At 39.3% G+C, this 27979-nt stretch overlaps 2 protein-coding genes across 6 annotated transcripts; one reads left to right on the forward strand and one right to left on the reverse strand.

Moving 5' to 3' along the window:
• Window positions 1-224: 224 nt before the first annotated feature.
• zfhx2 (zinc finger homeobox 2) lies at window positions 225-27361 on the reverse strand. Of its 2 annotated transcripts, none has more exons than XM_017696221.2 (5): window positions 27036-27361; window positions 9382-9540; window positions 9191-9251; window positions 5046-9088; window positions 225-3260 (listed from the first exon to the last, which is right to left on the reverse strand). In XM_017696221.2, exons 1-5 carry the CDS (start codon window positions 27339-27341, stop codon window positions 2886-2888), a joined length of 4944 nt encoding a protein of 1647 aa, XP_017551710.1. In that variant the 5' UTR covers window positions 27342-27361; the 3' UTR covers window positions 225-2885. The 2 variants fall into 2 exon arrangements, with proteins under 2 accessions (XP_017551710.1, XP_017551711.1); XM_017696222.2 differs by lacking the exon at window positions 27036-27361 and adding an exon at window positions 17735-17806.
• On the forward strand, window positions 18737-24985 carry thtpa (thiamine triphosphatase). 4 transcript variants are annotated; one of them, XM_017696223.2, is made up of 4 exons: window positions 18737-18901; window positions 19564-19642; window positions 21394-21903; window positions 23879-24985. In XM_017696223.2, the coding sequence occupies exons 2-4, from the start codon at window positions 19573-19575 to the stop codon at window positions 23977-23979; spliced, it is 681 nt and encodes a 226-aa protein (XP_017551712.1). In that variant the 5' UTR covers window positions 18737-18901; window positions 19564-19572; the 3' UTR covers window positions 23980-24985. The 4 variants fall into 4 exon arrangements, with proteins under 4 accessions (XP_017551712.1, XP_017551713.1, XP_037389811.1 ...); XM_017696224.2 differs by lacking the exon at window positions 19564-19642; XM_037533914.1 differs by lacking the exons at window positions 18737-18901; window positions 19564-19642 and adding an exon at window positions 19691-19893.
• Window positions 27362-27979: the final 618 nt, after the last annotated feature.

Below are 27979 nucleotides of genomic sequence, written 5' to 3' on the forward strand. Positions count from 1 at the left end.
TTTGACTCAAAACATATTTGCATTAACTTTTCCAAAAGAAATGGGGATCAAATGGGTTCAAACAGCAGCATATCACGTCTCTGAAAGTGAGTGTGAATAAAAGAAGCCATGCATTAGCTGTGTGTGTTAATACTGCCAATATATCATGATCAGTCGCCAAATGAAATAATCAGACTAACCCCCTCCCCCAAACATGATTGTAATTTTCTACCAACAACCTTAACATCACTAAATGAAGTTCAGTTTATTTTTCTGTATAAGAAAAAAGGAGATCCAACACAAAATAAGGGTACAAGTAAGGAAAAAAAAACAAGCTTAAACAATAAACTAGTATTTCATAACAACACTGTCACCATCGTTGCTCAGTTTACCAAAACCATCTCAGTGAATGTAGAGATGTTATTAAAAACCGTTATTAATCAAGAATAATCAAAAACAGTGATGATAGTAATGAAAACAATAGCAAGTAGTAGTTAACAAGTGATAAGTGTTAATGAAAACAAAAACAAAACAAGAAATCAGACAAAATAGCAGGTTTCTATATTTACTTATCCACTTTAAAGAGTGCAACACCGTGTTATCCCATCATGCACTGCATCCAGAGCTACAGCTCCACACTGAGTGTTATTACAACAATCACAGAGGCGCATTAAACAAAAAACAAAACAAAAAAAAAACCTCTACAGTGCTCCACCTTGTGTTGATCGAAATGCACCTGCTTTCAGCTCAGTGTGTAAAACGTCCTGGAAGTGGCATCAAAGTGTCAGTGTGGGGAAAAAAAAATCCTTTACAATTTGCATTACAAACAAATCTCTCCCACTCCTCTAACTTCAAAATGCTTTTTGGTTTGTCTGTTTTTTTTTTTTTGTTTTTTTTTAAATGACAGAAAGCAAGAGGAAGAATAACTTTGGAATACCATTTTCTTAATATAGTTCCTTTAAAAAAGTTACTTTTTAGTTTTGCATTTTGTTAAACTATTAATAGTAACATCATTATTAATAATAATAATAATAATAATAATAATAATATACAACTTAAAACCAAAAATGACAGTTCTCTTTAGTATTGTCCTTCGGATCGCACTGCTTTTGATTCCTCATGTGTGAATCATCAGTGACCTGAACCACCAAAAGAAAAAACAAAAAACAAAAGGGAAAAAAAAAGGGTACCTCAAAACAGCGGTCACCTCTGAGGGCTGGAGAGGCTTTAGGATAAAACGTGACTACATGACCACTAACCAGTACAAGTAATTGATTTGCACTCACATAAAATGCTCTAAGGAAAAAGGTCTACAAATGACTGTTCTCTCCCATTTTCATTCACAAAATGTAGGGATGCACTGATATGGTAATTGTGGGCCCCGGTCAATATCAGATTTGTTTTTTTTCAGGTTGATATTGATACTGATAATTATGCATTTATAAAATGTAGAAATCGGTACTAAATCCAATTGGATTAGGATTACAGAGAATGTAAATTATTTGTAGAGGGTTACAAATGCAGTACAATGAGTAAAATGCAGATATTTGAGCACTGGATTATAATTTAGCATCTTCCAGAGGGCAAGAACTACAGAAAATATTGGTTTGAAATATCAGTCAAATCTAAACATCTGTCCAACGCTAATTTAACGGTTATCTGCTAATACAATTTCAATATCATTGTGCATCCCTATATAAAAAGGATTGGCGTATACTGTAAATAAGCAGTAATTGGTTATGCTTGCCAGGCTAAAGGTTATGACAGAACAAAAAAGTGATCCAAGTGGAGATTATCATATTTGTTGAAGTTTCAGAAATCTGTATCAAAATCATTTAAAATTGCGCTAAAAGTATAGAGTTGACTTTGGCTTTTTGCACAGCGGCTAGGTCTGATCCACTTCTGTCTATTTTCAACTATGTGCAGCACAGGTCTTTAAAAAAACAAACAAACAAAAAAAACCCCAGCAAAAGCTGTTAACACTTCAATATAGTCTTGACTCGGGCATACAGTAAGACATCACTATAAAACAAACGTTTATTCAGAGTAACGTGAAAACCTTTAAAATGCTTCAGACCTTAAAAGGAACAAAGTGCTGTATGATGGCTGTTTGACATCTTTAGCTTTTGCCAGTGGTGCTCAAACAATGTAGGATTGTCATGATGGATCCATTCAAATAAATGGAAGAGGCCACTGTGTCTTCCTTGTTCTAATAGCATGGATTCGAATCCCATTCAAATTCCCTTGGTTCCTGAAAACCATATGAACCCATCCCTGAACTAGCCATTAGCTATTTTGTATAGTTTAGATTTATCCATGATCTGACTCACGTAAAAACTCCGAACGACACTTTCTTTAAAATTTATGAGTAGACCATCTGAATACGGTAATACATTGCTAAACTGAAACTCTGATAAAATACAAAAATGACTGGAAACAGATTGAAGCCTCCCATCTCAAACAAAAGCTGTACCGTCATCGATCCAAATCACTTTTGTTGAGTTTGAGGGTGAATTTCTCCCAAATCAGACCAGAGTTTGATTGAATAAGCATGAGAGGATAATCATACTAACAATAAACAAGCACAACAGAAATTAGATGTTTTAAAAGACAGAGCCATGAAAGACATAAAAGAACCATTACCACACAAGCATTTTCAATTTGTCCAGTATTACCATTTCATTGGATTATTTTTTAGTGAACTGATGCGGTGGCAATAAGTATTTGAAAGGAGTTCTTGTTTAGAACCAAAAGAATATCGTCCCCTGCTGTCATCCAGGCAGCATTAAGTTCTCCGGGCCCACTCATAGACTCAAAAGAACATTAAGCTTGAAAAGACAAGCACCCTTTCTCTGTTAAAAGCTTAAAAGTGGGTCCGCCAATTGCACCAGCTCCAAGTCCGTTTCTTAGCTGGTGCTGCTAGCTGGTGATGTGGAAGAAGACTGGCTAGCGACACCAGTGGATCCCGTGGAGGAACCGTTGTTGACTAGTGTTGCCGGCTGACCAAAGTTAGTGGTTCTCAGTGTGGCCAGATGCCGAGGAGAGAAGACGTGGTCACGCACTGCTGCCCTCGACTCAAACTCTACGTCACACACTTCACATTTTCCTCGTAGTGTCTCGCGGCCCGCTGGCTGGCCCACAGCGGGGGGTGGTGAAGATTCCAGAACTGTCAGTTGTACTGGTTTGGGAAGGATTGGACGGTTGGCTCTGAGCGCGTTGTACTGAAGATAGCTGCCCGAACTTATGTCCACCTTCTTGGAAGGGTCAGTGGAATTAGGAGACTGTACAACAGGAAAAGATGGTTGTTAATTTCAACAGCAGAATGCATATAGTCATAAGTTTCAACATCCCCAGTCAAACGCTTTTACAGAGAACAAATATGCCATTTTCTGAACATTTTTGCACACAATTTCTATTTGCTGTTAAATATATTGAAAAGCAACCCCTCCCCCCCAAAAAAGCCCAACAACAAATAAATAATATGCACGCAAAATGTGCCATAACTGTAAACAGGCCACATTTTATATTTATGTTAATTTCAGCAAATAAACAGCAATTGTGCATTAAAATGTGCAGAAGTCCGTTCTCTGCAGGGGAAGTGTTAACTCATTTTCATTTAGAGACAGAAGGGGGGAAAAAAAACCCAACAAAATATGCAAATATGGGGTGCCAAAACTTTTGCATAGGGCTGTACATTTTATAAAATGGACAGTGAATGGTCAGTAAAAATTGTAAAAAAAAAAGGCATAAAAAAGTTTAGGGTCAGTCCTGCTGTATGTTGTAGTACAATACTTCAGATACAGTTCTTAATGCAGTAAATATTGCCAAGATGAATAAAGAATGTTTGAATAAAACATTTCCTCATACTGTAACTTTAAGATATAACCAGTGTGGTTTGGTGTGAAATGCGCCATTTCTATAGACTTGTTGACAGTGGTGGTGATACGAACCAAATGTCCACCTCTAAAAGCTCCCTCACAGAAAAGTATTACACAAAATGCTATGAATACACTGCCTGATATCTGAGACACTTGTTTATGAGTTTTGAGCAGGTTTCAGTTTTAAAAACATTTTTTAAATCCATTCTTGGTTAAGGGGTAAATGCTTGGAGTTGAGTAAGGACACATCAATAGCATTTTTGTTCAGACTCCAAGTACATATTTACTGAGTATGAGTACAAGTAAATGAGCATTGTATAATGGCCTGATAACCAATATACCAGTATTTTTATATTTTTTCAGCTTTATGACTATTTTACCATCAACATTATACATTTCACTAGGTGTTTTGGATAGTAAATAAAATGGTTATATTTGAGGTCTAGACATCATGACCATTTGTTACCATCACCACTGCAAATAACAGTGAGCAAGTTTCTCCAGATTTAACGCTTTCACATCAAACCTTTCAATCATAAGTACACATTAGTAATCAAATGTACCAAATGTACATTAAAGAATCTTATCCAAGTATACTACAACTCAGCTGACTTACTGATTTAACAGAAATAGCTTGTTTCAAATAATCCTTAAATGGCTGTGTAAAAATATAATTTACACTACTATCCTAGATGTAGTTAGAATGTGCAATATTTAACTGCCCATCAGAAATCATGAATTTAATTTAACAGCCATATGCCTGCATGATGTGCATGCACATGAAAAGAGAGCTTGGAGATTTTAGCACATCATCTAAACACAGCTACAAGGATCTGTTTTGTTCTTTTTGTATCTTACAACGAGTCATACTGTGTTACACTACATCGACAAGTCTGCACCACCTTGTTGCATAATAAAGACTTGGATGTGGGCTGTTGGAGATGTATTTACAGAAAAGATCTAAGTGACTAGTGACCATTGACTGCTGACTGTCAGCAGCATTATCTTCATAACTCCTGTGCTAAGTGTCTTGGTGGATCCTCTATATCTGGGGGAAAAGGGGAAACTGTACACAGTAATATATTTCACTGAACCATTCCTTTTAAACTGGCTCTGTTATTGCAGTACTATGCACAGCCTTCTGGAAAACCTTTGCAGTAAACAGGTCCAGTGTATGGATGGTCTTACCAGCTTCTCTTGCTGCAGTCTCCAGCGTTTCTCCTTGGCACGTGTGTTTTGGAACCAAATCTGCACCACTTTAAGTGGCAGGCCAAGCTCTGTACCCACTGCTTCACACTCTAACGCATTAGGGTGAGCACAGGTCTCATAGCAGGACTGTAGGATTGACAACTGCAGACAGTTCAGGTGTGTTCGCGGTCTTCTTGGTGTGGAGTGCTGCTGCGTGTAGCTTGCTTCCTTTTGGCTTTGACTGGATGGTGGTGTACTAATTGTTACAGAAGGTGTTACAATAGATGTAGTGAGTGTCAGCCGTGGGGCACTCAGGCCCAACTGTTCCCTGGACAATGTATTTATCTTAAATTGACCCTTTTGAGACCAGTAATTCAGGCCATTGTGTTTCGGAGATGTTGCAGTGGAAGCTTTGTTAATTTGTGTAGTGGACACTTTTGGCACCACGCGTTGAGCTGCCCCAGAGCCAATTTTTTCTTGACTGTGACCATCCTTCTCCTCTGCTCGGTCTGCTTTAGACTGTTCTTCAAGCTTTTTCTTTGGGGGGGGCTGAGCAAGAGGAGCCCCACTGCTTAATATAGGAATTGAAACTGCAGGAGCCACAGCCTTGGGGGCAATTTTAACCATCGTTACTGTGCTTACTGCTTCGCCTTTGGTTTTGAGTGCTGATGTACTGCTGGCAAGAACAGAAGATGCCACCTCCTTTGGCCTACTGAAACCTTGGATGGGGATTTTTAGCGGTTCCTTCTCCTCTTTAACTTTTTCGACCTTTGGAGGAATGTTTCCAAGTTGTGGTTTGGAAGGAACCCAGCCGGGACTTGTTGGGCTGGGGTTAGACTTGGGTGTACTTGAGAAAATGGGTTTAGTTAGTGGCCAAGTGAACTTTATGAGTGGTTTGCCTACAGCTGCCAAGGTACCATCACTGATAAAGCGGACCTCCCCCTTTCGCTCCCTAGCCCTCATGTTCTGAAACCAAATCTGGACCACCTTCTTTGGCAGATGCACCCACTCTGAGATTTGCTCAAATTCATGCTTTCCTGGGTTGGGGTCTTTGAAATAACATCCATAAAGCACATCCAGCTGGTCTGCTTGAATGATAGTCCTCGACCTTCTCATATCCCTGAACCGTCGAGCATTAGGTCGTTTCTGCTCTCCCATTTTGTCGCTCTCTTTCTCCTTCTCCATTATGGCAGTGCTTACCTTCTCTGCTGCCCTCATGAACACTGTGCTAGTCTTAGCCACATTATTGCGGTTTATAAGGGCACTGTTGCTGGAATTTGGGATTGTTATGGCAGAATCTGGCTTCACCTGAACAACAATAAGACTGCCATCTGCAGGGACACCAACTGTTGCAGGCCTTAGTCCAAGACCATCAAGTAAATTGGTCTTTTGTATACAGGACTTTGTACTTGCTGAGACAGATGTGGATGTTGCTGAGCTGTGGTTTTTCCCAATACTGAGGTCTAAGGCAGACTCACAGTCGTTGCCGTTAGATAAGAACCGGGTGGACTGTGCAAGAGAACCAATGGCTGAGAACGGGGCTTGTGTTCGAGCAACAGTTGGGGTATTCGTGAAGGCTGTTACTTTGGCTCGGTCTCCTTCAGAAACACCAACTCCAACAACAGATGAGGGAACCGAAAGGACATAAGGACTGAATAACTGAGTGGAAAATGGTGCAAGAGAAAGAGAGAGGGGTAAGGGATGTAAGATTCCAGTGGGAAGACCTTGATGGTCAACAGTAACTGACAGAGGAGTAGGCGGATCAGCTTGTGCTTCCAACTGAAGATCAAGATCAGTATCCTGCCTCTCCTTTTTGCTCTCTATCTCCTCTTTATCAATCTCCCTCTTTCTCTTTTTGCTCTTTGCAGCCTGATCATCATCATCATCATCCTCTGCATCCGAAAGGAATACCGTAGTGGAGCGGAGGACCTTCCCTCCACCACTTGACTTTTCACCCAATGTCTCTACCTGCAACACCTGTTTTGCTGGACTACCTGGCTCTTCCCTCAGTGAACTACTTTGACTCTCCTCATCTGTCACAATAATAGAGGTGTAGAACTCTTCACTTTCTGAGTCGGATGTCAAACAGGAGTCTCCTTGGCTCTCCCTGTCGGTCTTGTCCCTGTGTCTTTCTGCACTGCTAGACAGATCCATAGCATGGCTGCTTGTGACCGACGGACTCTGTGCATATTCGCTTTCATCAATCATCAAAGCACCTTCTTCATCTTCAATACTTTCTTCCATCTCATCTTGTTCCACTGCTTCTGCGCTCTGCCTATCTTTGGCGTGACGGGCATCCACCAGCCATTTCCGTACTTCCTCCTCAGTGAGCCCTACTTCTCTGCCAAGGGCTTCGCAATCTTCTCTTGGTGGACTAGCTGCATCAGACTCATTTCGCGACTCCAGAAAGGCCCACAGAACCTGAGACTGAAACTCAGTTAGAGCCGGAGGCCCGGAGGACAAGTAGGGACGAGCCTTGGCACTCATATGGCCTGAGGAAGTTAAGGCAAGGTTAGTGTTTGAAGGGCTGCATTTTGCGGAACTAGGTTTTGACTCAGAATCGTTAACAGTATGATCATGGTTGTGCATGGGACACTCATTAGATTCATTAAGACATGATGATGGGCTACTACAATGAAGGACTTGCGCTGCTGAGGATTTATTTGCATCAGTATCTAGAACTGCTTTTGCATTTTCCTCGACACTCTCCACTTCAGCTGAGCCATCTACATCCATTTCATCCGTCTCCTGCTCCATGTTGCCACATGCCATGCTGTCTTCAACTTTATTCCCACATATACTAGCGTTATATTCTTGCTTAGGCTCCACCTTCACAGAAGCGTCATTTGTGCTGGCCTCTTCCGTCTTCTGTGACACTTGTTGATCACTAGGCTCCTGTTTAACCTCATTTTTCTGTTTTGCTTCTATTCCTTTTTGTGCTGCTCCATCCTTCTCTTCTGGAGCCAGCTGAGTTGCATTGGAGGGTCCAATACCAGCCCATTGATTCTGTAAACCACTGAGACCTTGGGCCAAAAGAGCCTGTTGCGCCGCACTGAGACCAAGAACTGGTACCGTTTGCTGCAAAAGCTGTTTTGGGGACTCTGGGTTTGGACTTTGGGTTTGCAGTCCATTCAGGATAAGGGGTACTAGCATCTGAGGCTGGGGTATTAACTGAGGAGTGGTTGTGCCTGGGGTGGTGCCTGCCCCAGCAGCAATGAGAGAAGGTAGGATTGAGTGCGGGAGAGAGTTTGGGCTAGAGGTTAAGAGAGTAAGGAAAGCAGAAACCGCCTGCGCTGAGGCTACCGGAGAGGAAAGCAACGAAGGAGCTAGTTGTGGCTGAACCTGTTCTCCATCTTTGGTCATTGCTGATGATGTAGCCAAGCTTGCTTGCGTGACACAATTACTGGTTGTAGCATAAGCCAATTGTGTCGTATTACCCACCGTGGTGGTTGCCACCGCTCCTCCGCTTCCAGAACTTGCTGTGGAACTAGCTGCCGCATTTCCTGCATTTCTTGTACGGCTCTGATGCAACACGGACTTTAAATGACTTTCCAGGGTGATGGCATGATTGTACGAGACACGACACACGGCACACTGGTATGGTTTGTTGGATACGTAAGGGCGAGAAATGAAAGGGGCTGGGGAATCATTTTCACTTCCCCCTCCTGTTCTCATCCTTTGGATATGGCTGGTTGAATTATAGTGTACACTCAATGCCGATCTAGTGGGAAAGAACTCCAGGCATGCATGACACTTGAATGGACGGTTAATGTCACCTTCTGCACCAACACTGCTTTTATCAGCAGATTTATCACTGTTGATAGAGGCTTCTGATGTTTTTACAGCTTGGGTAATATTCTCTTGATCTGATTCCAAACCACCCCAGTCACCTTCTTCTTTTTTCATTCCTCCTCTTTCATCATCCACTTCTTTTTCCTGGGAAGAACCATCTTTGTCATTTGCATCCATAGATTCACCTTCATTTTGGGAAGCCATTAAAGGGGAGCTGGTGTTTTCTAAACACTTCTGCTGTGAAACGCCATCTTTGAGAGAGAAATGAGAGCGAATGTTATTATTTGGCACAACAAGTAGTGATGTGCAAATTCAAAAATTCTATAAGAAAATGCTTGCAAAGGAAAACTCACTGGTATCATTGTGAATGCTGGATTCTACATCTTCATCACTGGGACGATGAATAGGAACCACCTTATGTTTAAACATAAAGGACAGGGTTCAATTTTTACAATAAACCATCGTCGATTTCATAACTGGCAATAAATAATACCATTACTAATTGTTTTAAAATAAATAATAATAATGATCATAAAGTATTCACAATGTCCAATAGCTTATCAAGGCAAGCAGGAAGCACGCTGTGTTTTTCGGTCAGATGTAAAGCCAAAGCACTGCGGTCCGTGTGACCATCCTGACACAAAGGGCACAACCACAATGATCCTCCATCATTGTCACCACCCATGGTCTCTCCTGGCTCCTCCTGAAATCAAAAGGATACGATTAAACATACTCCTTGGTATTCTGGGTAACAAGCTAGGTTTTGATGCAAACTCTGAAATATCACATACGAAAAAGATGGCAAATGAAATTCACAAAATTTGCATAGTTTAGATGCTTGCGTGAACTGAATAAACTTTATAGATTGTGTGATTGTATTATATTTAACATTTTACTGTTGTTTCTAACCTGATGACAATTCGCAGTACATTTTTAAAAAAATACTGAATTCAAGAAATAGTTTTCTTATGTAGCAAAAAATGTGAGACTAACTTCCTTAAAGATCACATTCTAGTGCACAGGTAATTTACTCTTGGATGACCTGCTCGTGGTTGGGTATTTAAATACTGAAAACAATACTTGGGTATTAGTTTTTCTTCGTTTCATTATGAGAGCACGCAGAAAATACAGAAACTAACAATTTGGTATAAAATATACATTTAACAGGACTCAACATGACAATTTCATTGATAAATGAGTATTATTAAGGATGTGACTGAGATGTCAAATTATGCTGCTGGCTTTTTTTTTTTTGGCCTTTTTCTGCCCTGTGGTTACCCAAATGCCAAATATCTGTCCATTATTTGTTACTCGGGATGGAACAATTCACAAAAGTTACTATTTGAATTTATGTAGTGGAGTCTCAATTCTTTTTTTGTTACAGCAAAAATAAGGAGTTGCACCCAATAAGTGAGAATTAGAGAGGACTAATTTACCATTAAACAGCTGGAAAAATAAACTGGGATCATGTGCAGGCTCATGTAACAGTAGTCACTTTCACACACAAAGAGAGAGTGGGAGAGACACAGACAGACAGAGAGGGAGGTTTGTTACGAAACTGCCTGTTCTTTCTCTCTGCCAACACTAATGTTAGCTTTACCCTACAGATTTCTCTTAACTTACTTTACATGAATGTAATCGAAAATTAATGCTGACATGCTTGGACCTTCAACTTGCCTCAAAGTGACTTGCTGCAGCAATAAAAATAACTAAAATGTGCTTCTAAATCTTCCTGTGCTTTTTGATTCACATTATCAGTGGAAATTGATCCCAGCACACTGTTCCTTGCTCAAGACAGTAAATTTACATCAATAAACAGACCTAACAAAATTCTGAACATGGAGTTTTTCTATGCAAGACCTCATTGGTAAATCAGTCTGAACGTAAAGGCGGTGATTCAACTGCACTAACAACAACAACAACAACAACGACATTCAAAAATAAATACACATTTTAATCTAACTATATATTATACATTACTGTATTTTGGGGTGCCCAGATATAATGACAACATCTTATTTTTCACATACATATCTGACAATGCTGACATTAACACACACTCACCAGCCACTTTATTAGGTGTTCAGTTGCTTGTTAACACAAATAGCTAAACAGCCAATCACATGGCCGCAACTCAATGCATTTACGCATGTAGAGGTGGTCAAGACAACTTGCTGAAGTGCAAACCGAGCATCAGAATGGAGAAGAAAGGTGATTTAAGTGACTTTGAACGTCAATGTTGGCACGGTTGTTGGTGCCAGACGGGCTGGTCTGAGTATTTCATAAACTGCTGATCTACTGGGATTTTTACACACAGTTTTTACAGAAAATGGTCAGAAAAAGAGAAAATATCCAGTGAGCGGCAGTTATGTGGACGAAAATGCCTTGTTGATGTGAGAGGTCAGAGGAGAATGGACAGACTGGTTCGAGATGATAGAAAGGCAACAATAACTCAAATAACCAACCAAAATCTCTGAGGAATGTTTCCAACACCCTGTTGAAAGTATACCATGAAGAATTAAGGCAGTTCTGAAGGCAAAAGCGGGTCCAACCTTTCACTAGCAAGGTGTACCTAATAAAGTGGCCAGTGAGTGTATATGAAATGCAGCTTACAGAAAAATAAACACTTATTACAATCTCTAGAGGTACAAATGCAGATATTTATCACAGTAGACCAACATCACCTAAAGATTCTACTCTACCACTACTACTATTTTACACCATCCAAGTAGATAGACAGACAGACAGACAGATAGATAAATAAATAAATAAATGAAAGAAAACACATCTAACAGAAAAATCTGCACATAATCCATTATTACCTGCGAAGACAAAATGCATTTTTGGCATTTCATTCTTATGTTCCACCACTAGAAGGTAGCACACATCAACTTTAAACATCAGTTCCTGGCTCCTTTCCTCAGTGTGCGTGGAAAAGTGTTAACTTGGACAAGCTCTACAACTGTGGTCACCTAAATGAATGCTTCATTCACCAAATCAGAATGAACCTCGCTGTCAAAAACTGCAGCTGACTGTAATCCTCCGAGACTCCCAGTCAGATGTTCTGCACCAAAAAAGCCATAACCATTCTGTGCAAAGCCTCCAGAACCATAAAACTACAGAACCAGTTCTGCAGTTGTAAAGATATCGATGCATGTCTTCCATATAAGAACTTGGATCTGTTTGCACTCTGACAGAGGTAACTAACCATTAATGGCATCCCAAGCTGAGAATGTTTATTGCTTTACAAGGCTTTGAGAAACACACTAAACCATCACTCAAATAGCAGCTTGTGGTACACTAAACATGTAAATATTCATTCAGCACTTAAAACACACATTTGTGAACCCACAGGCTGGGGCTGTGCAAAATAAAAATATTTATCATTGTTATGATGTTACAATACGCCAATATGTAGAAGGTTTTCTTAGAATATCACGGTTATCACGATATGGGCATCAACAATACTTAAAAACACTTCCCAACTGCATGTTTGACAACAAAGAGAGCATAATAAGGCCTGATTAGATTTAGTGAAGCACACCACGTGAAATATTCATTATAAATTGTTGTATTAATAGTTTTCAAGAGTTATTTTAATTTGATACTATGTCTTTTCCAATTTACAGATGTCAGAGAAAATATACATTGTGATCATTTTATGTTCTGTGAAAGTACCGCGATTACATTTTTCCATACTGCCCACCTCTAGCACAGCCCTGTTTAAAGTGAAGCTCCACCAAATTTTAAAGTGTCCTGTATAATATTAGTTGAGTTGATAAAGTCATTCACAGTATTCAGTTGTGAAATATTTCACTGTAAATACTCTTCCTTGTGGTGGTGATGGGAACAAGGCGTCATGATTAAAGATGCACCAATCGATTGGCTGGTGATCGGAAACATTTTTCGGCTTGATAACCCATGACAGGTGTACGGTCGATCGGTCTCATTTATCTGATTCTGTGCCGGCCAAATTTACACGCATGTGCCATATGATAGAGCGGCACAGAGACAGCCCAGCCATACGCACACAACATCAGCGTGGAAGTTCTTCTCAGCGTGTAAAGAAGACGCAATTTGCAATATTAATATATAACAAATTTAATAAGACACTTAAAATACCCTGCTTAACAGATACATTTCTATGCAACGTCATCACAGATAAGGGGCCCAAGAATGTGCTGTAATGGTGAAAAAAGTAATACTGCAACATCACGTCATCAGAGGTGAACTTGGTTATAACACGCAAGTTTCTGCTTTGAGATTTGAGAACTAAAACTGCACTCAAAGTGTTCTAGTAATATTTCTCATTAAGACATTCACTCCCCTGAGTTCTCAAGTGCTGCTCCAACAACCAACATCCTTAGTTCATTACATAAAACTAAACAACGTGACCATGTTTGGTTTTAGGTCCTGTTGTGGTGTTTGCTGTAGAGGAAAATTAGAGATTAACCGTTATTTATGCACAGAAACCAAATCAAAATCACGAGTGTAATCTGTAGCGTCTACACGACTGCAAGATGTGTGTGCACATGTAGGGGAGCTGGACTCTGCTGAGGAGTCGGAATTTGGCACACCACCTGTCAAGCCATTTTCTGTAGTGGGGGATTGAGGTTCCAGAAATTACTTGAGACCAAGGTACACAATACAAAAAAGGTGATGATTCTCAGACGTCATGTTACCAGAATTGTTTAACCTTGTGTCACGCCAAACATGCAGTCTGCGACACGCAGATTCCAAAGCAGCAATTCGTTTCACAAATGAAATATGAACATCTAACATAAGCTTGATGTCAGCGTTGAGCCTGACTGCTCACTGGGTGGATTTTCAGTTACACCATATTTTTTATGAGACCCTAAAGGTGCCTTGTTACAGACTATTCTTCTGTTGGATACATACAAATACTGCACTTCATTTTTAGTTGGAGGTTTGTAAAAAGAAAAGTTTTATCCTGTAAACAGTGCACCTTTGATTTTGACACATGAGCATCTGCCAGTAAAGCAAAGTTACAAAAATGTTTGTGAAAGAAAACCCGCCAAAACCGGAATCGGCAGGTCCAATTTATAAAAACAAACAAACAAACACAAAACAAAAAACAGGATTGGCCAAGAAAATTGCAACCAGTGCCTCCCTAATCATGATGACTACAACAAAAATAAGGCTATTTTAATCACTATCCAAAACCATCAGTAAACCTACACATCAGTTTTTACATGTAATGGTGGCCACAAAAAAAAAAGCAATGGTAAATCTGAAAAACATTTTTCTTTGGGGACTATTTTGTTGTAGAACACCAACTTGTACTTCTCTGCCACGACTGCGTTTTAAAAACACATTTTAGGCCAAAAAGACCTCAAAGCTATTGTAAAGCATCGTCTCATTGTCCCTGGTTCCTATCATCACCACTGTGAACAATTTTAATGGTAAGGTTCTCAAGAATGAAGCATTTCACATCAAAGCATTCTGTATGACTTTATTTACATATTAACTATAACTCAAATTACCAATAACCAGGTGATGTTCTACAAGGGGGGGTGGGGGGCATTTAATTATAACTACATAACACTCAACTTAAAGCACATATTAGTCAATGTTTACTAGCAATTCCATCACAATATATCTGTTATGCTAGTGTAATTACTATTAGAATTAATATGATAATTAACAATCATAATTATGGTAACATTTTAAAATATTAGTAGTAGTAGTAACGGCAGTAGTAGTATATAGTATTGAATACGTAATTAAATCAAACATTTAACAGTAGAATTATACGTTGATACCATTAACATTCCTGATGAATGTAAGTGAAGTTATTGAGAATGAAGTGTTGGCAGTTAACTCTGCATTTTACTGCTGTATTCTGACTGATTCCATGAAGGCAGATTTAACTACCAGTCTAAATTTGAATAATAGCTAAGTTATTTGTAGCTAAATTACAGTCATGCACACTACGTGTGCAGCGTCCATGCTGCATCAGGTTTTTGTTTTAATGATTGATCTTGGATGCAGCACTCCGTTACTACTTTTAACACTGTAAATATCAGTCTAAGCTGATTTTATTGCACTTAATGTTGGGTAACCAGCCACACTGTCTGGTGGGTGAAGCAGCTCTTCCCATCATATGGAGGTTATTACAGCAGAGTAACATTTTTAAAAATTGTGGACTGCACATTTATACAAAGAACATACGGTACACATATGACAGGACATACGAAGCCATCTTACAGCACAGATATCGCGTGTGGGCCAGAAGTTACACTGGCTGATGTCTACAGACCTCACGGTTCCCATCACCACCACTGTAAAGAAACCTATTTCACATTAAACCACTCCGAATGACTTTGCTTACATCTCAACCATTAAACTTCACAGCAACTACAATCAGTTTCATTTCCGTTTAAATGAACAATCAAGAAGTGTGCAATAAACATTGAGGCCTTTACACTTTAGTCCTCCAAAAACACAAGGATATTCTATTAGCTGTAGTGCAGTGTTCACTTGTCCCGTTTTGCGACAGTGTAAGGAATATTTCAGCCGCTACAATTAAGGAATGTGAGCTAAGGTCACTTTAATGAGCCCATAATTAACATTTTTCTTGTTTTATTTTTTTTACTACGAGGACCACTTACAATAATAATTTGATTTACCAAAATCATTATTCCGATTTTCCAAACCTCTCTTTATCCCTGTAGCGTCCCTCCATTGCTATGCCTTTAAGACTGACATATGTAAATGAGCCGTGTTCTGACTGGCTGCTTAGTGTTATGCCTTGTTCCTAAAGTAGCCTGGGCTGAAACACTCCTTATAACGTATTCGAAACAGACACCTTTGAAATATTAAGTGTTTACATACTACATCAAGCACTTTTAAAATGGAAAAAAAGTGAGGAAACTTTGTTTTTCCTTGATATGGGCCCTTTAGTTAACTCCAACTACACCTCTAGGACAATCTCAGTATACTCAGAAAATCGACCAAAACATCACATCAAGAAGAAACAATGATAGTCTAGCAAATACTTAAGTTTACAGATTGTTCTGAAAAAGTGTATAATCACTAATCATAACACAACATAAATAATAAAACAAATAATAACATAAATAATATCACAACCGGTAGAATTACTGATCTCATTCCAAATTAGTGACCAATTTAGGCCAAAACAGGACATCTACATTACCATAACAGACTACAAACTAAACAAATAGAAATAAAGCTAGAAATAAACTAACTTCTAAATTTCAAATGCTGGAAATAAATACAACTACAGAAAATACATTACTTTCATAACTGCGTAGTAAAATGACGTATACTCAAAAGCAGTATAACCTAAAAAAAACAAACAAAAAACAAACAAACAAACAAAACCCAACCCAATAATCAACCTATACAAACAGCTAAAGCGCCTTGGCCATTGACTTCATAATTATTGAAAAGGATGAAACATTATAAAAAAATCGTGCCACCGCTTTCACATTACAATTACAAAACTCAGGACTAGCGTTACATCTCTGCTGATCATTTTCCCGCAGCATAATGTCGCTTTAAAATAATTAAATAAATAAACAAACACCTAAAAACAACATACAAAGATGCATCGACTGAATATTATTAAACACATAACCACAAATATGAGCTCAACACTGCTTCAGCATGAACTGTGCACGAACAATTCACGAGTTTTGCGTGTAAAACAATTCAGCGCAGACAGCGGAGGAGCAGTAAATGCCAGCAGTCCCCATTTGCAGTGCCTCTCTGCTAAAGCTGCGACTCCACGCCAATTAGCTTTGCTGCTACTGGGCTCCCAAATAAAAGTACTCCCAACTAGTCACGAAAGTCCAACAGACCCTCAAAAACACCATACTCGACATAAATCACGTATTCAATATTTATCCAACATCCTGCGGCCGCTACAACGCTTGATAATTGTGTTAATTAACACACAGGCTCATTAGCAAGATTGGTGTGGAATCAATTAGCAGGGTTAGCTAGCCTGTCCTGTTAGCAGCTGGCTAACACCCCAATTAGCACGATAATGACAAATATGACAAATAATTACAAACCACTCCGACCTGGTTAAACATTTTACTCGATTCCAACCCAAACCGCAGCGGTGTTACCCGAATTGGTGTCGTTTTAATCAGCGTTTCGACGTCTGTTTAGTTTTTAGCTACTAAACAAATTGGCTAGCTCACTAATTACGCGTCGTGAACCTCATTTAACTTCAAATAAAGCATGAAATCGGAGCACAATCGGACACGTTGTCCAGCAGACCGGACTGTCTCTTTAACATGTAGTCGAGAAACACAGTCGAGTAAAAAGAACACTAATTGAATTTCGTAAATAGCCTTTATCCCCCACTCTGATCCAAAAGCCGCGGCCTTGATTGCTGCCCCTCTACCGCAGATTGTATCTGCTGGCCGGGCAGCCAGTCACGGAGCACCCGCTGACTGCTCCAGCACGGATACTGCGGCCCACACAGGCTGAGCTACTTAATTAATGCATTTCTTTAACAGATGCGTGGAAAGAAAAACACGTTTTCTACCTTCTCTCATTCGCTTAAAAAGACCAGAACGGTCTACTTCGATACCGAAGTCCATCTCTCAATAGTAAATAGCACAGTTAATGACAAATGTGAGTGTTTTTTAATATGATCGCAGTAATTAAGGGCAGAATTAATACGCAGCTGGAGGGGCGAGTGGGAGACGGAGGTAGAAAAGTTTTGGGATTTAAGGTCCGTAATCCAACTATATGCACAGTGCAAAAGATCAACAACAGCAAAATAAACCAGTCACCCGCTTTTTAAACGCCGCTCACTGCACAACATAACCCGGATTGGCTTTCAGTACAGCGCAGATTAATTAATTAAGAGCCGAGCAATTAGCCAATGCGTTTACCTGCATAGTGAGACTCAGAGCACCACGCTGCCTCTCCCTCTTTAAAACTGAAAAGTTTTCTCTCTCTCTCTCTCTCTCTCTCCCTCTCCCTCCCTCCTCGTCTCCCTCTCTCTCTCTCACTGTCTCTCTACCTCTACCTCTCTCACCCTCTAGTAAACACACAACAGCTCCCCCCAAAGCTGACCGCTCACATTCACCAAAACTGCACTAACAGCCTCATTAAACAACTCATACAAGCTCGAAAACACAGCGCACTCATTATAATCCCTAATTCCAGGTTTCCTCAGTGTTTATTTCGGTCATGCTATCAGCTTTAATAACGCTGTAAAACATTATTTGGTTGCCTGGATATTGAATTTCTGCAGTTAGTTCATTATAACAAATATAAATAACTCTGGAAAATCCTATTCAGTAAGATGTCGTGTTCAATAAATGTCCCCAAATTAAAAAAAAAAGTCCTTTTTAATCAATATCACTCTTAATTTTTTTATTGTATCAAATTGAGTAATTTTTAGTAAATACCACAAAATACTTTTTTTTATTTTCACAAATAAAAAGGTGTCCTATTTAATAAATACCACTTGATTTTAATACAAAAACAATTTTACAAATACCATTTTTTGTCTTATTTTTCTAACATTTGGGGAAAACACGTGAAATGAAATTTTACATATTTGTTATCTAATAATAATCTTATTACTTTTTACCTTCGGGAGTGGTTAAAATAATAAATAACTGATAAATCTTTAAAATGGACAAATTTGAAAATGATTCCAATTCAATTAAAAATTCTATTTAATATTACATGTTTGTTTAAAATTAAACGCATCTATTTTATTTTTACCGTGTAATTCATGTTTTTGACGCTTCAAAATGGTTAAACTGATGAATAAATGAAAACAATGATTTAAATAAATAAATAAATAAATAAATAAGTATAATCCGACCTTGCTGCGCAGAAGCTACGCAAGATGACGTACGGAAAGACACTAGAGTGTCCGGAAACATGCCTGAGCAGAAAGTGCGCTGCGCCGAGTTACTCAGATTCTCTCCGGCTTTACTGCAGTGACACGCGGCCCGTCACGCTGGAGCCGAACCTCCAGCCCCCTTCATTCACATAACAGGCAGGAGGAAAACCGAGCGAAGCACAGGGAGTTCTGGGTTTAGGTACTGCTTATGTGGTGAAACCGCAACGATTCTTCTGTTTACTTAGCGGTTCTGTATTTGTTCTGTTTACTGAGCGGTTCTGTATTTGTTCTGTTTACTGAGTGGTTCTGCATTTGTTCTGTTTACTGAGCGGTTCTGTATTTGTTCTGTTTTCTCAGCGGTTCTGTATTTGTTCTGTTTACTCAGTGGTTCTGTATTTGTTCTGTTTACTGAGCGGTTCTGTATTTGTTCTGTTTACTGAGTGGTTCTGTATTTGTTCTGTTTACTGAGCGGTTCTGTATTTGTTCTGTTTACTGAGCGGTTCTGTATTTGTTCTGTTTTCTCAGCGGTTCTGTATTTGTTCTGTTAACTGAGCGGTTCTGTATTTGTTCTGTTTACTGAGCGGTTCTGCATTTGTTCTGTTTACTCAGTGGTTCTGTATTTGTTCCGTTTACTCAGTGGTTCTGTATTTGTTCTGTTTACTCAGTGGTTCTGTATTTGTTCTGTTTACTGAGCGGTTCTGTATTTGTTCTGTTTTCTCAGTGGTTCTGTATTTGTTCTGTTTACTGACTGGTTCTGTATTTGTTCTGTTTTCTCAGTGGTTCTGTATTTGTTCTGTTTTCTCAGTGGTTCTGTATTTGTTCTGTTTTCTCAGTGGTTCTGTATTTGTTCTGTTTTCTCAGTGCTTCAGAATGGCTGTAGAGGTGGAGAGGAAGTTTGTGTGCGAGGCAGACATCCAGGAGAAGCTGAAGGATATTAGAGGTGTGTTGGTGAAGTAAGATGAAATGTAATCCACACAACAGGCCCTACTTTGCCTCACAACGCCCTGCATTTCCCCTCCACCATGAATGGGATTTAAAAACACGTTTTCTCAGTGAAGGTTGCAACAATGAGTGATTTCGTGACCCAAACTGACTGAGAAATTTTGAACATGAAGTTTGTTTTCCCTTTCAGTTCAGCTTTGTTTCAAATTCATCCTATGTAAATAAACTCTTTAAGATTTGGAGATATAGGTAAATGTTTTTGTCATCACAGAAACAGTTCTTTCAAAACAGGCTGTTTTGCAGCTTAGTTTCCATGTTTGCACTAAAAAAATCTTTCGTTGTGAAACTATGATACACAGTCAGGAACCTATTTCTATTTTTGCTTCTGTGGTTTTACCGTTTTTAAGTAAGTTAGCTAGCTTTCTAACTGCAAGGTCAACTCCTTGGCTAATTGCAGCTGCACACAAGTCACCCCACTGTCACCAACCATGCCACACTAGAATACGGCACTATGTTTTCAAAAGTATTTAATTATTTGATACAATTATGTTCAATTTTATGTCGTTATTGTTCATTGTTAGCGAGGTAGCTATGGAGGTCTTTTTTCCATCGTCAGTATTTCAGCCTCAGTAACACCCATTTCTCAAGGTGACGTAAACTGCTAATGTCTAGTCTGACTGTGGCTTAAACGATTGCTATAACTTGTATCCTATTTTAAAGCATACATGTCCAATACCAATGTACACTAAATGGAAATGTTTTGTTCATTATATTAAAGTATTATATAACTAAATAACACACAGTATTTATAAGTTGTAATGATAAATGTTTTCTCACTGAGTGAACATAGGCAAGAACAATCATTTGATGTTGCAACTTTGTTGCAATTTTGTCTGATTTGATGTTAAATAAAGTATTTTGCTTAGTTTATGCATCATACATTATAAGGCCAAAAGGATGTGGACACCTGACCATGACACCTAGATGAGCTTCTTCCACTTTGCAGCTAAAACAGCTTCCGCTCTGCTGGGAAAGCATTTCACAAGAATTTGTCTGTGGGAATTTGTGCTCATTTAGTCAAAAGAGCATTTGTGAGGTCAGGCACTGATGCTGGACGAGAGGGCTTGGCTCGTAATAGACCTTCTAGTTCATCGCAAAGGGGTTCAGTGGGGTTGAGGTCAGGGCCTTGTGCAGGCCACTGGAGTTCCTCCACATCAAACTTGTCAAACCATGTCTTCATGAAGCTTGCTTTGTGCACAAGAGCACAGTCATGGTGGAACTTGAAAGCATAAAATTATGTAAAATGTCTTTGTATGCTGCAGTATTAACATTACTCTTCACTGTAACTAAGGAGCCCAAACCATGAAAAGTAGAACCAGACCATTATCCCTCCTCCACCAAACTTTATTCTTGGTACTATGCATGTCAGTAGCATTCTCCTGGCATTCACCAAACCCAGATTCATTCATCAGACAGACTGCCAGGTACTGAACCTTGATTCATCGCTCCAGAAAACAATTTTCCACTGCTCTTTAGTACGACCTTGGTACGCCTTTTTACACCTGTTAGTAAAGGGTGTGGCTAAAACAACTAAACTCAAAAATGAAAAGGGGTGTCCACATGCTTTTGGCTATATAGTGTATATCAACAGTACTGGACTGAATATCTAATTGTGACTTTAAAATGTATAGTCCATTCTCATTACATTTCTTTCAGCTTTAAGTTTTCTCCTTTCTTTCTTTTATCCAGCTGAATGTATTGGTCAGTACCACTTTAAAGACCAGTATTATGACTCGACTGATTTCACTCTAACAATGGAAGATTTCTGGCTGCGGAGACGAGAGGGATCCTGGGAGCTAAAATGTCCAGCAGCCTCAAGAACAAATCCAGAGAAGAAAGCAGAGGCACTGTGTACAAATTACAGAGAGGTTACAGATCTACATCAGATTAAGATTGAAGTGATGAAGGTTATGAAACACTGCACAGGAGCTTCTGAAGACTCCTCAGAAAGGGAACAGATGGACGCTAATGCAGAAGATGATAGCTGGCTGCAGGATTTGAAGCTGGTTTGCTTTGCAGAATACACAACGCTACGATGCTCTTACATGCTGGAGAGCGACGGAGGGGAAGGAAGAGTGCGAGTGGATCTGGATCAGGCTGATTTTGGTTATTGTGTGGGAGAAATAGAAGTTTTAGTTTCGGAAGGAGACGACATGCAGTCCGCACAGCAGAGGATTCAAAAGACAGCTGAAAAATTAGGTAAGTGACTATCGTATGTCCATACAGGTGAAGGATATGGCAAAAACTGTTATCCCGCAGTACTTAAATAAGTTTTGTCCTGCTGTTTATTTTTTCTGACGTCTGTTCAGTAGAGCAGACAATCTAGTGCTACACTTTAAAAAGTACTAGCAAAAACGATGAATACAATCATCAATAAATCCAATTAAAAAAACGAATTGAGTCTCTTTGTAAAGAAACATGCAGTTGAGAAGTGTTTTTAAGAATTTGTAATATCCACAATATGCTGAGGAAAGCATATTGTGGCCTATTGTGATGTAGTTTAGCACAATCATGATAAATACTGTCACATTTCCAAGCCTGATACATCCACACAGTCTGATTGATTAAAAAGAGTTTCATGCATATTGTTTGGCTCCACGTTACTTCATATTTTCTCGTTTTAATGTGATGAGACTTTCTGCAGTACATATTTTAAGGGCTGCAATGACCAAACGAATCAAACCACACGTGCGCAACTGAAAAACTACTCTATTTTTGATTATTAGTCTGTAAAAATGCTGAAGATGTGGTTAGACCTTTCACAGTTATGACAGTCTCTTAATCGCAATCATAGATGATCGCAGTTATTTAAAGGGCACCTATTATGCTCTTGCTTTTTCCCCCTTTTTAGCCCGTTCTTCGATGGTTTGAACCCCCACAGGACCCCCACAGAGCCAGTATTATTTGAGTGATGGTTCATCACTGCAGTAACACTGACGTGGTGTTAGTGTATTGTGCTGGTATGAGTGGATCAGACACAGCAGTGCTGCTTGACTTTTTAAACACCTTTGTGTCACTGCTGGACTGAGAATAGTCCACCAACCAAAAATATCCAGGCCACAGTGTCCTGTGACCAATGATGAAGGCCTAGAGGAAGACTAACACAAATTGTGTCTGACTTCACATCTACAAGGTGGACTGACAAGGCAATCGTTTCTAATAGAGTGGACAGTGAGTGGACTCCAGCAGCACTGCTGTGTCTGATCCACTCGTACCAGCACAACACATACTAACACACCACCACCACATCAGTGTTACTGCAGTGCTGAGAATGATCCACCACCCAAAGATTACATACTCTATGAGGGTTCTTTGGGGGTCCTGACCTTTTAAGAAGAGGGTAAACGGAAGCTAATGAAGTATGCAGAGAAACATGGACTACAGTCTGTAATTGTAGAACTACAAAGTGCACTTATATGGTAAGTGGAGCTGATTCAACTGACAAAGAGTGTAGATACAACGAGCTGGTTTTAGTGCTATGGCTGGTGTATACAGAAAATAAAAACAGCTATAGCTCTTATAGAAAAAGCTGTTTGAGGACTTCTGACTGTCTCAACCCTACAGTGCACCAAAAATATGCTTGTGGTTCTGTCATTATTTTAATTTTGTTTATTTAAAGAAATTATTAGGTATGTTTACAAACAAAAACTATAATAACAGCACAATTATTTAAGCCTATGGCTTATTATTATTCAGTGTCTACTATAAATTGTTTGGTATCTACCATAAATTATTCAGTGTTTACTATGAATTCTTTCAATATCTACTACGAATTACCTGCTGAACCCTTAAAGAGTGGTTAAAATGACTCAAAAGAGCTTTTCAGAATTTCTGTTTTCCTTTGATCCTGAAATATTTGTAAAGAGCAACTGGAATGGATGGATGGAATGGATGGATGTACACATGGTAGACTGACGGAACCCTGCTATAATTTGTGCAGAAGGGTTCTGTCTTTATTGTGCCCCATCTTTTACATCATTTGCCAGCTGCTAAAAAATCATTACTAATTATTACAGAATTACCATTGCATTAACATACTTTTTAAGGGAAAACTGCTCCTTATTGTGTGTTGAAAAGAACCATTTCAGACACAGAAGGTTTGGTTTGTTCCTGTGCTCATCTTTTCTGTTCATTATCTCTCTCCCTCTCACTCCCTCTCTCTCTTTCTCTCAAGGTCTTGGTGGTGAGAAGAAGATTCAGGGGAAGATGGACGTGTATCTCCAGCGTTATCGCCCAGAGCACTATGCAAAGCTACTTAGTGCTCATGTCTTATGAAAGAATGTTTGTTTCATTACTTTAACAACAGAAGTAGAGCATGTTTACATGCACTTAATAATCCAGATATTATAGGATCTCAGCAGTTATCTGAGATTAAAAGGGAACTATTCTGCTCATTTTCAATTATTATATATATATATATATATAGTTGTTGTTTCAGTGTTCCAAAAACACGTCTAATAATGCTGTATCTGAAACGCTTTGTTAGGGTGCTGGTGTCATTATGCCCTTCCTCCCGATGAGCCCATTGTGCTCTGACAGGTCGGCTCGCCCACCTTGTTCTGACTGGTGAACTGCTGTCTGGAGACCAAGACATGCAGAGAACAGAGAGGCAAACAGGAGCAGCAGGGATGAAGCATCCACTTTGAGTGCATTCACACAAAATCCTTCCCACAGGATTGTGCAGAAGATGTTAGAACATAACTGCTGTGAAACAATCAGGAAATAAAGTTTTACTTCTCTGATTCACTGAAGGCACCCTTCGTTCTTACCAAGCAGCCATTGAAGAGAACCGGATTGTTCATGAACATAACATCACTAGCAGACAGACCCTTTTCTCCAAACAGCTGTAAACATTAGTGTGGCTGTTGCTTCTGCCACATCAGTTTGAGCCAGTGCCCAATCCTGAAGGTCAGGTCAGCATCTTCTCGACACACTACAAAACTGAACAAACTCTTCTCAGCCTACAGTAGATGCTGTATGTGGGGTGAGGGCATGCCAAGCTTGCCAGCAGGTGGGCAATAACGACTGTGTTACGAGGTGAGATCACCTTGTAACAGAGGAAAGGGCTGGAATTCCAACAAGGCGTTTCAGGCAGCTGAGAAAAGTGGTTCCTGTGGGAGAGAGTTAGTCCCTGTGGCTTGTATTAGGGTTTTTAACCTTTAAACTTTAAGACCTAGAAATCTAGCTAGATTTTAGCACAATCTTGTTTTTCAGCATATGTATACCCTTACTCTGATTTATTTCTGTTTAAAGAACTAAAATAAAGCACTATTTAGAGCAACTGGTGAGGTTTTGTGGGATGCATGATCTGAATCTGCAGGTTTTTGGGGTTTAAAAAACATAATTTGCGGTTGGCCGGTTTATTCATTTAATTTTGCAGGTTTATGAGATAAATAAAGCAAGACAGCTAAGTGCACTCACACTGTATTTGAATGCTGCTGTACCATGCTGCAGCCGTAGTGTTATAATTGTACACTAGGGCAACGAGACATCCCCATTTTCAGGGGATACTCCCCGTTTTTGGTGGCCTGTGACCAGCTAGAGCTGTCCCTGTAAATGTCCCTGTTTTTAACTGTGAATAAAAAACACACCGGAAGCTCTGAAGAAGGATCTGGCAGCAAAGCAAACAGGCACTGTGCTTATTTTGGCCAACAGAGGGGACTGGCTGCTGCTACCAACCACTTCTAAAGCTTGTCTAGTTGTCTGTCTTGTCTAGTTTTAGAGAATACTGCTGTGTGAAACACAACTAGAACGTCATGCCCGTCCACAACATTACTACAAACATCTTTTCACAACCCAGGGACTAAAAGCAGGGTTGGGGTTATGGGACTTAACTAGGGGTTATGGGAATTGTACTACCTGGTGATAGGTAGGCTATGATTTGTACAGTTTCATAGCTTACAGCCATCTCTGTCTCTCCAGAACTCCTTTTACTGCCAAAATATTTTATATGAATATGATTATGGGCGCATACAACCACTGAGTCTTTTGTGGCAAACATACCCCTGCCAACCAGCTGGACTTATTGATTTCTGAGACTTTCTTAGTTTTTTACTTTATTCCTAAAAAATGACAGTTGACAAATCTCAAAAGCAAGTAATATATTTCTTTTGTAAAACTACTGTAATTTATTGCCATGCATGCTGCTCGGAGTAACGTTAACATCGATCTCAGTCAGTAGTCCCTCTGGCAGCAGTGTCTTCCTCTATTCGCACCATGCGCATGTGGCTGGAACTGTCCCCCTTTTTTATTTTATCATTAAAAACATAAGATATTATAATGATATAATGACTGCCAAACTGGAACTGTCTCTGTCTTTCGTTTCAGAATCTGGTTACCTTACTATACACGATCAGTGATGTTATAAAGGAGGAGACGGTCACTGGTTGAAATATGGATCGGAAAACTTGTAATGCTCAACAGTTAGTTTACAGAGAAAGTCTGAGAAATTATGGTAGCACAAAAGTTCCAATCAGAAAGTGATTTTTAATCTGTTATCTATTAAAACTTTTGATCGTGACTGGCAGATGGCATAATTCTACACTTTTCCTCCCCGTAAAAAAAGTTATGGGCAAATTTGGCTGTAAAGAAATCGGAATCTAAATTGGACATAAAAGTTATGATCTTTGCATTCTTAATATTTTACAACTCCACACAAGTATCAACATTCTCCCATTTTTCATCATTTGGGATTTTTGCTGATGACCGAACAAGCTCTGAGGGGCACTTTCTGGACTGTTAGTAGTTTCTTCCAGTTTTCATATAATTTATGTCCCTCTATGTACGCTATACTTTATTTTAGTGCATTTTCTGGAATCACATTAATGTACATACTACTAAAATGTACAAAATAAAAGTACAGTGTTCAAACAAATCTGAACGGAGTTTCTATACGCAGCATTAAATGAAAATTTTCTGTAAATCTTGGATTCCTGTTTGTCTTAGGGTCCCAGGCAACAGCGTGTAAAATATTAAAAATACCAAACTCAAGCGTAATATTAAACATCCAGAAGAGAAAGAAAAAAATACTGCTCAGAAAACAGCTGAATTCACTGATCAAACAAACCGATCTGCACTGAAAAGTGCTGCATTAAATTTATGCTTTTAAATACACACATAAAACGCAAATGAGTACAATATAACGTAAGTAAGCTGAACGACAGAACTGCGTCGCTTTCCTGTGTTTAATTCACGCATTTGGTTCAATTAAAGAGCAGCACTTTAGCGTGGGGGCGTGGCTAATGAGCATGTTTGATCGACGTGCCCTCCAGTCTGCTACACTTCTCTAGATCACTATGATAAGAGCTAAATCTGCAGCCCTGGTTACTTACATGTTGCGTTTGTTGGTTCTGGTGATCTCCTGCCGAGTCCTGCAGAGAGAGAGTGGGCTCAGCTCCGTCCTTCAGGTTCAGAGTTTTAGCGAAACCGCTCGCTTTCTGCGAGAAATTACTGAAGCTGTCCTCGGTGAAGTGTTTGCTGCATAAACAGGTGGTGTTGTAGACTCTCCCGCTATGTCCATGGCTCACTAAAAAGCTGATCCAGCTTTTATGTGGCGACACCTTAAAGAATGACACGTTTTTATGCACTTTACCGCTGGATGTGCATCCAGGGAATGTACACACACGGTACGCTGGCATGGCCGGTCAGACGAACCACAGCCTGACGATAAACAACAGACAACGAGCAGCCGGGCACACAGACACACAGCCAGGTGAATAAACGGACAGATAGAAAGATATTTAGCAACAGGAGTGTCAGTTAAGTGCTTGAGCCCCGAATGATTGGTGCTTAGCCCAGAATTTATTTTTTTGTTTTTTATGGAACTGGCCGGGGACTGAGTGGAACTGTAGTTAGAGATCCAATTTTTATCGGCGCCAGTTATGCGCAGCACCGGCTAGAAGAAAAGTCCCCAAATGGCGAGCAAACAAAAGTTTGTTTATATATATATATATATATATATATATATATATAGAGAGAGAGAGAGAGAGAGAGAGAGAGAGATACATATATATATATATATATATGGAGAGAGAGAGAGAGAGAGAGATATACATATATATATAGATATATAGATATATATATATATATATATATATATATATATATATATAGAGAGAGAGAGAGAGAGAGAGAGAGAGAGAGAGAGAGAGAGAGAGAGAGAGAGATACATATATATATATATATATATATATATATAGAGAGAGAGAGAGAGAGAGAGATAGATAGATATAGATATATAGATAGATATAGATATATTTATATATATATATATATA

The sequence above is a fragment of the Pygocentrus nattereri genome, chromosome 24 (genome assembly GCF_015220715.1).
Source record: "Pygocentrus nattereri isolate fPygNat1 chromosome 24, fPygNat1.pri, whole genome shotgun sequence".
NCBI lineage: Eukaryota > Metazoa > Chordata > Actinopteri > Characiformes > Serrasalmidae > Pygocentrus > Pygocentrus nattereri.